The sequence below is a fragment of the Nematolebias whitei genome, chromosome 22, assembly GCF_014905685.2.
Source record: "Nematolebias whitei isolate Nwh7 chromosome 22, NemWhi1, whole genome shotgun sequence".
NCBI classification, from domain to species: domain Eukaryota; kingdom Metazoa; phylum Chordata; class Actinopteri; order Cyprinodontiformes; family Rivulidae; genus Nematolebias; species Nematolebias whitei.
Window position 1 is genome coordinate 12,868,013 of NC_056519.1, and position 13,250 is coordinate 12,881,262.

Below are 13,250 nucleotides of genomic sequence, written 5' to 3' on the forward strand. Positions count from 1 at the left end.
CACACACACACACACACACACACACACACACACACACACACACACTCCTATTACAGTTGGTTCTGCTTCTGTTTGAGTGTGTGCACAGAAAATGTCTACTCTAATCAGAACCCTTTCATGCGTTCCCTGCTCAGTCATCACTTTTATATCATTAATCTCTCTGTCTTTATCTCCAGCATCTAGTATTTGTGTAGATTTCTTGATCACAGTAATGTTTTTATCCTCATTAATACATTAATAGAATATTTAAAACTTTAATTGTGCAAAAAAAAATTTGCCGGACTCCTGGTAATCTGTTGTTGGCGCATTTTGTCAAATTATTTTAAAGAATAGTCTCAGTTTAATGTGAAGAAGGTATTTCTTAAGACATGTCCTTCCTTTTTTTTACCACAATGGATGACTTGACGGCGACTAGACTCATTAGCATTCACATTTAAATGGTTAGAAGTTAGAAAATGTGCTCAGAAATAGTGATCTCAGTGTTTTCACTTGCCTGACAAATGTGCAGGTGGTATAGGCTCATTTGTAATCCTGATCATGCACGCACTGCCAATTATGTGGCAGAAGTGCATACATAAAGGTCATTAGATTCAGCTAACATTAACAAATTAGAATGCATTTCAAATGTATATGAAGTATCTTACTGAATTATGTTGCAAAGGGCTTTGCCAGGTTCTTTGAAAGTGCTGATAATCATGGTAACTTTATGTATTCACTAATAGTATTTGCTGTAATTGGTGAAAAAAAGCAACACAAAGAGAACACTAACTGAGAAAACAACTCTAAAACTGTGATGAGCTATACCTTGAAGCAGATGGGCTACTAACCAGTCTGGATTCCACTCCTGCCAGCTAAAATAAGAAAATCTCTGCATGGAGCACAGCCTAGTTTGGACGACAGTAATAATAATCATTTTTAAAAGCCTGTTCTTTTAAATCTCAAATTCTTATTAGACTACAGATGGTAGGGTCAGACTTTGGCTTCAAAAGCACGAGTCTATGGTACCACACTGCCAACAGTCCAGGTTGTCCATGGTGGTATGAGGGTGAATGTTTTTTGGCACAGTTTTAATGGTTCTGAACAGCAATTAATGATTGTTTCATGGCTTTAACTCACACATTTTGTAATGGCCTTTTCAGAGCATGGTAATGTACCGTGTCATTACATTAAAATCCTTATAAACTGTTTTTTATGAATGTGAAGTGATTTCTGTGTTCTGTGGTAGGAGTGGGAGATAAAATCTATTTTTAGATGCACCAGGTCACAGATGTGAAATATTCCAAATCCAAATGTCAAAAATCTATTTTGTAAACGTTAATCTGTGCTGTCACTTTGTAAGAATCAGCTGAGTACGGTTCTTGCTGTTTATTCTAGTTACCAATGCTTCCAGTAGTAGAAACATGTTAAAGCTAAGAGTATGTCTGTAAGTAATAACTGAAGACATCATAACATGATTGTCTTTATTACTGACTTTAAAACATTTGATTTGTGTAAACATTTTCAGTAATAAATACAATGCTGATTGGGTAAGCTTTTTAATGGTGTTTTTAGTGTTAAGTTAGCATCTACGTTAATTGTTAAACGGCACCCTGCAACTGTTGTTATAATAATTATTATTATTTCACATACAGTTTAGTGTACTCCTTTTTTGGTATGAAAATGTCTTAAAAAAATGGTTTATTTGTATAGAATAAGCCATTGTCATTTGAGTTTTAGGAATATTATAATTAATCAATAATAAAGTGGTATCAAAGTTTCAGTTCAGAGTTTTCACTTGCAAATAAAATATTATAGTTAAAGAAAAAAGTTAAAATTGTGTGGAAACGACATTACAGTAGTCCCTCATTTATCGCGGGGTATCCGTACCCTGAAGCCCCGCGATAAGTGAAAAACTGTGAAGTAGAGATACAGTATTCCAAGTTCAAATATATTAAACTTTATATTAAGGCTTTAGAAACCGTTCCCACACTCTTGGAATGTTCTAAACTCTTAAATCTATGTCATTTAACAACATATATTATAAATTTTACTTACTAGCTCTGCTGAACAGCAACAGCTCTGGTTCCATTCCAACTCAGTTCTATTCCGACTTGGCTCGTTTCTAAGACCTATCTTGCAGTAATGAAGCCCACAATCAATCCTCTAAACTATTAAACCTACTAATTTTTACAACATTCAGTACTTATATGTACAGGAGCTCCAAAATTTCTTATAAGGGCTCTGCAGAACAGGAGTGGCTCGGTTCCGTCTGACCCGATAGATGAAAAAAGTCCAGTTGCATCATGACTGAAGCCCACCGCTGCTGCTCGAGGAGCAAGGTTGCCCAGGATTTAATTAACCACCTCTGGTTCGGTCCGGACCAACACCACACGACCAGAACCAGGCTGAAGCCTGCAGCCGTCTGTTCCCTGCAGCTCCCAGGATCCGAGTCACACTTAAGGTTCAGATCAACTGCCGCCCAGCTGCTCAGCAGTGAAGATACAACTTAAAGGATGAGTTCAGCTTCAGAATTATTTGATACTTTCCTCCTGCCAGTTCCATGCGCTTATTATCGTTACTTCTGATTTTGGTTGCAAAACTTTCCCTCCGTTTGCAGCAAGCAGCAGTTGGAAGCAGTGTTGACTTCTGGGAAGTGAACTGTTGGCTTCTGTGTAACATGGTTCTTTAGACTGGCAAAACAGTGAAGGCTTAATGAAAGAAAACTACAAAATGGCAGCACTTTTTTTGTAGGGGGAAAATATTATGTACAGTACTGTACTTAAACAAACCGCATTAGAGCAAGGGACTACTGTAGATCACTTTCAAAACTGAAGGAGATTAATAACAGTTTGTTTGTTGCAATAGTTTTGAGACTATGTAAAACCTAAATAACTTGTATTAAGTATTTTGTTATATGTATGGTAAATGCTTGAAAATATATACCGGTACCTACTTTTTCCACATGACTGTATAGGAAAAAAAAAAAAAAGGTTAAAATGCAATTTTTGTTCTTTCTCTAAAACATGAACATTTTCCAAACAATCTTCTAAGTGTCATACGGTAGTTTGAATTTGTTCATTCACACCTTCAAAAATGAGCATATATAAAGGTATAGAGTAATTCTCTAAACCTCTATGATTTATTCAGTACCAGACTTGAGATGACAAAGCTATTTTATGGACACTTTATATATATATATATATATATATATATATATATATATATATATATATATATATATATATGCACCAAATAATTTGTTTTTCTCTTGTCATTCAAACTTTGGTTATTAATAAGCCGTACAACATAAACTTCCAATCTGTCAACATAGTCTTCATATCTCAGTATTAAAAGAGGTTTTTTTTTCACATTCCAATCAGCTTGCACTGTTTACTCTACATCCGCCTGTAGAGTGGTGGGAATTTATGCACCTTTTTGAAAGAAATACAGAGGACTTCAACCTTTATCAGCAATTGTCACAACTCTCTGGCTGCAGACTTCTGATTGCTCATTGAACTTGCACCATTTTGCTGTTTCATATCTCAACTTTGTCTTTTAAGGAATGAAATAATTAAATATGAAATATTCTTATTTGGGTTTGACTTTGTCACTGCAGTATTTCTTTTTAAGCACTTTCACTCCGACGGCAGCTTTCTTCGCCTCTTCACAGATAAGAATTCAATAAAAGTACGGAACGGGACGTGACATGATTGCCATTAATTCCAGCGGGTGGTACTAATGGGAAGGATAGGGCAGCAACTTATCATGCTGGGACAGCCTCCGTATTGTTCGTTATTTAGTGTTTGCCAAGCTGATGACGGACTACATGTGTGTGGGCTTGAGTGCGATATATGTGTACACAATCGTGCACTGTGCGAGATGGGATGAGGGTACGGCAGGGAAAAAGTACCCACCTTATCTCTTCCTCCATGCCCCCCAACACTGCCGCACACCTCACGTCTATTTCTCTCCAAATTGGATTTTATATTACAGGAGCAGTCAGGTATGAACAAGTCATTTTCCTCTCCTCTCCTTGTTTTGCCTTTTCTCTTTTTCATTCCTCCTCCTTACTTTTCTGATTCACTTTTTCTTTGTATTTCTTCATGTTGCCTTTTCTTTGTTTTATTTTTTCATTCCTTCTTCCCTTTGCCTCTCTTAGGTTTTTCTTTTCATTTACTCAGAGTCTATTAGTATTTAACCAAGACTGTATATCTGTGATTAACATTAAAACAAATCACAATTATTTGAATTTTTTACCTTTCTCAATCGCTTTGAAGACTATGCATAAACAACATAAAATATTGTTTTTGTCAGCCATCTTAATTGCTTAGCAGCAATTTCTAAACTTGTGCGTTAAGGTGCATTCCTGCTGTAGGTCTGGTGATCATTAGGTGGCCATACATCTAGGCCTCTAATGTAGTTTGCTGGTTTTCTATAATAATAATAATAATCATGTGGTATATTGTAACAAATTGTGCTTCTTGTCTCAGTTGTGCAGGAATGACTCACCTTCACTATAGTGGGTGCACGTCTTTCCCCTTAAGCTATATTTTTTCTTTGACTACGTTTATCAGGAGAAGTTCATTAAGAAAACATTTATATTAATTCCAGCGGCCCAGAGGACAAGAAAAACTATAATTTGATGGTGTTTTTGTCATATTTCACCTGTTTGATTAAAATGTCCTACCTAAAATCACTCGGATTGAAAAGGAGAAGGCATACGATAGTGTTTATGTGTTTGTGTGAAGAAATCTATCTGTTGAAACACTAGAAAAGGTACTTATAGAAAGATATCATTACTTATACATCTACAGCTAAATAACTTTTGGAAACAATCTGATTCAAGATGGTTTTTATAGCCAACTGACCTGACAAAGCACAAAAAAAACCTTATAATTCAGGCAGTTTTGATAATATTTTGCTTACATTTGAAGTGGTTTTAACAAAGATTTATTCCTTCAAGGTTGATTTAAAATTAATTTAACATGGTTTTTTTTTGTCTTGTATTTTTTATATATATTCTGCTCAAGGTATTGCTTATGCCTTACATGTCAAACAGAGTAAAGAGTGTAAGATTAGGTGTGTTAACACAAAACCTTTCTGTCTGTATTTGCGTGCTGTATGTTTGTGAGGATTCCATCACTGATTTTATCCCTTAATGTCTCCCAGCCTCATCCTTTGCAGATGGTAAGCAACAGACGCCTCCCTTTGATGAAATTCAAAAAATAATTAGATAAGCATAGTGCACACACACACACATGCCTTTATGTGGGTACATGAATGGATGCAAAATATGCTCATGCATATCCTCCATCATGTGCACACAAAACCGTTCTAACAAAAAGATGGTTGAAGTTTTGTGTACATAGAAGAAGAAACGGACAAAAATGCTAAAGAAAAGAGCAAGAAAGTTGTCAATCAGGACCAATGAGTCGTCTCTGTTTGCCCGTCTGTCCCCGACTAATGGCGCCCCCCCATGCTGCGACGCTTCCCTCGCATCATCAAAGCAGCACAGGCTTGAAATGGCAGAATTTGGCGTGTGTGTGTTTTTTATGCATGTGTGTCTGTGTGTATGTGCTTCGTGGACACCCCCTGGAGAGACCTCCAGCTGTGTGTGCCACAGTAATCCCCCTTTTTTTCCTTCTGTCAGAGTGACTGATTGTAATGCACATGAGAGGAAACAAGCCTCTGAGTCACTTTCATGCATATGCCCACATGCATATACTCTGACACTTCATGGGAAAAAACACCACCAAGGCCAAAGCATGGTGGACGTGTCCTCTCTTGCAGGTATAACCACAAGCTAACGGAGGGCAATAGGCACACTGACCTATATGTACCGGTAATGTATTTATTTTATATTTCTATCTTTTTTTTCTGGCTGCTCCCTTTCTCAGGGGTCGCCACAGCGAACTAACTCGCACGAATACTTGGCAATTGTTTATATGCAAGATTTTCTTCCTGATGCAACCACAGACCACCGAGCTACCACAGCCCTCTGTGTGGAGCAGAGAGCTGCCATCTAGGGTGTCCGTGGGAGCAGATGATGGGTGGTTAAGGGCCTTGCTCAAAGGCCCCGAGTGCGGCAAATGAGGGTGGAGGCAGTGCTTCACTTTTCCCACCCACATTTGATGTTCTCAGTCCCGGGAGTCAAACCGGCAACCTTCCGATCACAGTTTCCCTTTCTCTTTCCTCTGTGCTACCACTCAATAATTAGCATTATTTAATATCCAAAAGACTATGGCAGCAAGCACTTCCTAATGCCGCTGGGACCCGTTCTTTGCTACCTCTAAATACCAGTACAAGTTTTTGTCAGTATGCCAAAGTGATATAATGTAGCTAGCAGTTAGTGTGTCTTTCTTCAAGCTACATTTCAGCTAATTGCTTTTCAGTACAAGAACAATAATCTTCCAGAGGACAAAAAGGGACTATAGTTTATTTGTTAATTTATAGTCTTGTGATTGCAATGTGTTTTAATGATACTTTGTCTTTTTTTTTTAATGAAAATAGTGATGTCATAATGTTCGCCAGCAGATTTATAAACTGTGAGAGAGAGTGTTTTCATTTCTCTTTTGTCCTCTGCAATATTTAATGTTGCCGTTAGGATATCTGTTTCCTTACTCATTCTATCACCAGTATTAGTGTTGTTTACTAACTGATAAGTTGACCTTGGAGAGTTAACCGCTTCTGCTCAATATGATCAAATTAAATCAAGTAATGTAATAATTTACTCCCAAGAGAAATCATTGCTGGTTTTTAAAAAATGTTTATTGTTGCTGAGACTCATTTCACTGGTTTAACACTGACTTAATCAAAGGCCTCTTGAATACCGCATATTGTCTACTTCTTTTCATACAATCCTTTTAAGCTAAGATCATTGCTATCACATCAGATTTTGGTCAACATCTGTAAACTTGACCACATGATAGCCATTTTAGTCTTGGCTAAATGTGGATTAGCTGTGGTAGCCATCTTGAAATTGGTCAAGTTTGAAAGAAAATGAATTATAGAAATATACCCATTAATTACTTTTTGTAAATTCAATTAAAATCCATTCTGTGATTAATGACATATTTTGCCAACAGACAACGTTGACTATAATAATTAATGGCATATTTAATATTAGAAATTATCTTTAGTTACTCTTCTCTAAACTGTCTCTACCTGCAGCAAAGAATCTAACATCATTGTGCGTTACCCTCCTACTCACAGCACATACACATCATTAAGAATTTCTCAAGAAGACAGTTAATTAACAGTTAATTTCATACATACAATACATGCATTAGACATTCTGTATACACAGCTCAGAACATCACATCCACACCTTTAATGAGAAACAGAATACTCTGGCTTTATCTCTGCTTGTCAGATACACAGGCTGTAAGAGCAGCTGTCACCACCGGCACATCACAACCCTGGCTGTGTTTGCTTTGTTGATTGGACAGCCAGAGCATACACCGCTCTGCTGTTCCTCAAGGTCATTGCTCTCTTATCTTAGAAGGATTTATTTAAAACAACTACAATAAGGATTGGTAAAATGCAAAATATAATATGATGTATATGCAACACACTTACCATGCAAAGCAGCACGACTGTATAGACGACCACAAATTAATGCAGGGCATTTGAAAGCAGTTAATATATTAAATAAAAAGGCAGAAGGTTTTGGCGCAGTTTTAAACGTTTTAGCTTACTTTTACATTACCATGCTTCTTATGTTCTCTTTTAAACATGAAACCCTTTCCTGCTGCAACACAAAAGTATTCACATTAGCTTAAAAGTTGTAAATCATCTAGTTCAGAAATGTTAATGCCAAAGAGTCAATTGATCGTTTATAGTTCATTTTTGCAGACTCTTAAAACAATTTCTATAATACTATCTAGGTATTCTAGGTATCTGTCTAGGTTTCTAGGAATAAATTTGTGCAAAAACATTAGAGCTAAGTGTTAATAGCTTCCATTACACTTTTTGTTTTGGCCATACCTTTGAGAGGGGTCAAGAAGAGGAGAGGTAGGTCACCAGGTTATTTTGGGCTTAGTAGTTTACAGTTGCTCTGTCCTTGATTGTCTCTGTGTGTGTGTGTGTGTGTGTGTGTGTGTGTGTGCGTGCGTGCGTGCGTGTGTGTGTGTGTGTGTGTGTGTGTGTGTGTGTGTGTGTGTTTGTGGGGGGGGGGTCTATGTGTGTGCATGGAATCGAACAAGCTTGCATTCACGTGTGACCTTCGGAAGGGCAAGAAGAATAAGTATGGAGCTGACTTTGACTGCGGCACATCGATCGTGGACTCCTGCATTCTCCTGCTCAACATTCACTCTTTGTTCACACACACATACGTACACATACGTACACACACGCCTCATTGGCCAAATAGACTTACATATGAGTGACGGGGCCAATTTTTCCTCCTTTCCTCTCCTTGTTAATTTATGGCCATTGATCTACACTGAGCTGAATTTATATATACTCATCATGGTCTTTGACTCTCTCCTTTTCACGTGCACATACACACTCAGGTCTTTTGTGTGGCTTACAATGCGGCACAGTGACACATGCTTCTGCTGCCTCAGCACAAGTAATGGGAAGAAAGTATAAGAACATGCTGAAGGACTCAGGAAGTGTGTGAAGTTGAACTAATGATTCCGTTTCACACATGTGTAAATGAGCTGGTGTCATTTACATTTAGCTCATAATGTCGTATGAGGTGCACATTAAAATGGAGGATATTACAGCGAGTTCGAACAAACTTGTAAAAAGTAAATTCATGAAGCATTCCTGGGGGTGGTGTCAAGGTCAATTACAAATAAAAATATTGAGAGCTCTGAGCTGCTCTTTAGCAGAATCTTGACAGTCTTAAATTCCTTTTAAATGATGATACCTTAACTACTGCTCAACATTACTCAGTGTAATAATTTTTCTCTTTGTTCCTTCTTGTTGTGTCTGCCCAGATGCCTTTTCATGCTCAACAGACAGCCAGGTGCTGGGTGAGAGTGAACGTAGCAGGGAGCAGATTCTCCAGACTCTGAACGATCTGTCTCGAGGTTTCCAGGAAATCGCAGACCGTTGTCTTCTGGTATTGCATCTGGAGGTCAGGTATGCAACAGAAACAATTAAAAAAACAAAAGTTTATGAAAGTCTTGAACATTACCATATTCCATTTCAGTATATCGGTGTGTGTGTGTGTGTGTGTGTGTGTGTGTATGTTACAGATTGATAAATATTCTGAGATTTCTTGGTACTTTATTTAGCTGCAGTTTCCTAATTCAAGGTTCTTTGTCATTTGCATCACATGTGGTACATGAGGTGGAATGAAATTGTGTACTCAAGTTCTCTGTTACACCCAAAAATAGCAAAAATATAAAGTATATAAAGAAACAGTATACAAGGATCTAAGATATACACCAAGTAATACACTAACTGAACGCTAAACGATACACTAAAAGATCTAAGATATACGCTAAACACTAATAATGTAAAATAATACAGTATATTAAACAGCAGCCTGAACATGAGTTTGTAGTGAGTAGATGGGTATGAATGAATACAGCAGCAGTAGATAGTCAGCAGCATGAGCTCAGTAGCATGGATAATCAACAGCACAGGTAAGTCACATATCACCAATTAAAGTGGCATCACAAAATCACATAATCGTTCACAAATAGAACAAACAAGCACACATATTTATTCATTGTACAAGTATATTAATAAAATCATTGTTTATTCAAAGTTTAGCCAGGAAAAAAGTTCAATGTTTAGGGCAACAGTTTACTTTTTGTGCAAAAATCCCTTGACAAATAAAAAGCAGCTTGTCTCGAGTTAAATTATAACACAGCTTTCATTTAATCTCCCTAAAGTAGTTGGGTTTTGAAAAACCTTTTACACAAAATATTGCTTTAAAACTAAATTTCAAAAAATGGTATATGGTAATTAAATTTCTCCAGCTGTCACTATTCACCGTCCTTGTGCAAAAAACAAAAAAAATACAAACAAAAAAAAAAAACTAGATTCCTGTTTTTCTGCTAAATCGTACACGGGCACAATCTTGATTTCTGTCAAATGTGACGATGAGCCTTAACACATCAAGATCCTTATTTTTGTCTTGTGGCTGTCAGCTGACACCTGAAGGGACACAATGCTGCCAATAGGTGTTTCGTATGACCGATTTTTAACACGATATAACTGTATTGCTAGAACTTTGTTGTATCATGTAAGGAATTGCAAGAACATTTTTCATAAACATATAAAGTATGCAACACTCAGGTACTACATACCAAACAACACAAAGGATGTAACATTAAACTCATTGAGCAAAAAGAACTTGTCATTGCACTGTCTAAATGCATTAGTTCAGAAAGGCATACACTGTCTTCAGTATGTATTTTGAATGTCAATACCTAAGTTAATTTACCACACCATATACTTTTTCCACTCCCACCACCACCACTAATAGCCCTCCATCAACCTTCTCCATCTTTTTTCCATCCCTCTATAGTCCATTGTGTAGCTTATGCAGTATTGTTGATGATTTCAGTAGAAAACCCTCCCTGAGGCTGATGTCTAGCTATATGCTCCACTCCATTGACTTTACCCATTGCACAAATTTCCCCTGATAGTGGTACCAACTAAATGAAGCCATGAAAATAAAAGAAGAAAGAAGGATGAGTGAGAAGAAAGTGTTGGTGGGGTTAAAAAAAAGATTCTACAGTAGCTAAGTGGAAGAAATGATTGAATAAAAAAGAGAGAGGGATCAGAGATGGAGGCGTTCAATATGTGGAGGGGTTTTTGGGTTTACCTCTAGGGGAAAATATGTTCACCCATATAATTTCATACCCCTACGCTCTGGGCACTGTGATTATGAAATTACAAAAAAGTATTGACCTTTTAAATCCAGCCAATCATCAGCCTTACATGGTCCTAAAGGGTCTAAAACAAAGTTGTAGGTTTTAAGGTGAACACAGAAATGTGGCATGTTGTAAAAAGATCTAAAAAGTGACGTGTACAGGGAATACAGGGAACAGTTGGATGCTTAGAAAGGTTTATTTTAACTGCTTGACAAAACTTCTCCAAGTTACAGTTATATATTATTTAGGAAATAAATGTCTTAATTTTTATTTGTTTTCCTTGCTGAGTGTCTTTTGTAGATAATGGAATGTGGAAACCTTGCACATCATCCAAGTATTGATTTCATACTTGTTGATGCTGTTACTACAGCTGTCTCATCTTGAGCAAGTTAAACAGAGCGTGATTATTTGACTGTCTCAGCTGTTGCAAAATGTTTAATAACTTATTGGTGGTTTTCTTTACTTTGAGTAATGGATTATCTGTTTTGTGAAGTGTTGACCAATCAATTTTAAATTTGTTGGCTAAATCTGAGCTTGGAATATAGATCTATAAAATTAAGATGATATTTGGGTTCTAAAGCCTTTTTTAACTATGCTGCCTTTTGAAGACTTTAAAGTGAAGCTTGATCTGTTCTTTCTATTCTTGAGACTTACCGTAATAATACAAGTGCTCACTATCATGACATCTGCTTAATGCTAGAAAATGAAGTTGAATGGAAATTGGGGAAAAAAAAATCTTCTTTGATAGAATGCTTATAATTAACAGCTATTTAAGACTTTTTAATGATGTTATTGATGGTATTGTTGGAGAACGGTTAAGTGTATTTTTCTCTCAAAAGTATTTTTTTTGTTTTTACAGCCTGAGGCTGACTTGAAAATCAGGCATTCCCAAGGCCTGTTTTCAAATGTAAAGATTAAATTCATACTTAACGTCCAATTATTTTAAAATCCTTATATAAGAACATGCATCTTAATCAATTTAAAAAAAAAATAATTGAAAACACATGCTCTTATTTGGATGTAAATGACTTTATACTAAAGTTGGAACTGAATGCTTACTTTAAAATTATTTGTAAAACAATTCAAATTTAATCAAATAATTTGAGGCCTAAGTATTTGTTCATGTTTTTCAAATAGTCAGATTTTTCAGCCAATTTCTAAGAATTATTTTTCAGTTAACCTTTAGAAATGTGCAGCATATTAAGCACAATGCCTAACAGCCCTTGGCTTAATGATATCAAACCATGATGTAGTTGTAGTGTAATGAGAAAAGCTATCACAAATACTTCAACTAAAGGATGTCTACAGAAATAATATTAAATAAAGGTATATGCACAAGGGCAGAGATTATTATCCTTGTATGTTTACATCTTTATTTTATTTGTTTTTGTTGTTCTCAAGGTTTGGTACTGCCATAGGTAATTTTAGCTTATCAGTAGGTGACTATGAAAGGGGCACATTGGAAATTATAGATACGGAACAGGTGTATATTTAATGACAAGTCATCAGACTGATACAAATCAAACATCAGAATATTCTCTAGCATTGAAATTGTCTGCTTCATCACTGCTCTTTGTGCTTTGCTATCTTCTCCTGTTTCACTCCAGAGTGCATTGCTTCCATTACCTGATCCCCCTGACCAAGCAAGGAAATTACGCCATTGTGGCTAATGTGGAAAGCATGGACTATGACCCGCTGGTGGTCAAACTGAACAAGGACATCTCAGCCATAGAGGAAGCCATGGGAGCAGCCCTGCAGCAGCACAAGTTCCAGTATATATTTGAAGGTAAGCAGGGATGAGTTGAATTAAGTTTCTGGTATGAAATTCCCAAGTTTAAAAAGCATCTAAGAGAATTCCTGGTATTCCTTACTTTCTACAAATTTGCCTCTGTGCTGATCATCAACTACAGTCTTTCTCTCTTTTTATGAGCCCTCCCTCTTTTCTCTTACTAGGTCTTGGTCATCTGATTTCTTGTATCCTGATCAACGGCGCACAGAACTTTAAGCGCATCAGTGAATCTGGCATCAAGAAGATGTGCAGAAACATCTTTGTCCTCCAGCAGAACCTCACCAACATCACCATGTCCAGGGAGGCTGACCTCGACTTTGCCAGGTCAGATATTTTTAGTAATTTCTGAATTAATAAAAAGTTATATTCCAGTAATACAACTCACCTAAATCAAATTCAGCACCTTTCTTGCAGCATCATAATACATAATGTGCAGCACTCTTGTACTGATTTGTGTGAGAGAGGTTAAAGCCTTGATCAAGATGAACATTTGGAACATTTCTTATAAGATTTGAATCCCTGAATGATTGCCACTCCCTTGCTGTTGCAAATAGTGGCTTTCCTTTAGTTTAGTTTATTATTTTTTGAATATGTACAAAAAAAAAAAAAAAATATATATCGTACATGCAAACCTGTTATCGAAA

At 36.6% G+C, this 13,250-nt stretch overlaps 1 protein-coding gene across 1 annotated transcript in view; it reads left to right on the forward strand.

The window, feature by feature from the left end:
• Positions 1-13,250, forward strand: part of exoc4 (exocyst complex component 4) — a 125,411-nt gene that overhangs the window by 100,991 nt on the left and 11,170 nt on the right. The window contains exons 17-19 of the mRNA XM_037695632.1: positions 8,925-9,069; positions 12,425-12,603; positions 12,771-12,930. Of these exons, the coding sequence (XP_037551560.1) occupies positions 8,925-9,069; positions 12,425-12,603; positions 12,771-12,930 (484 nt within the window). The remainder of the gene's footprint in view (positions 1-8,924; positions 9,070-12,424; positions 12,604-12,770; positions 12,931-13,250) is intronic.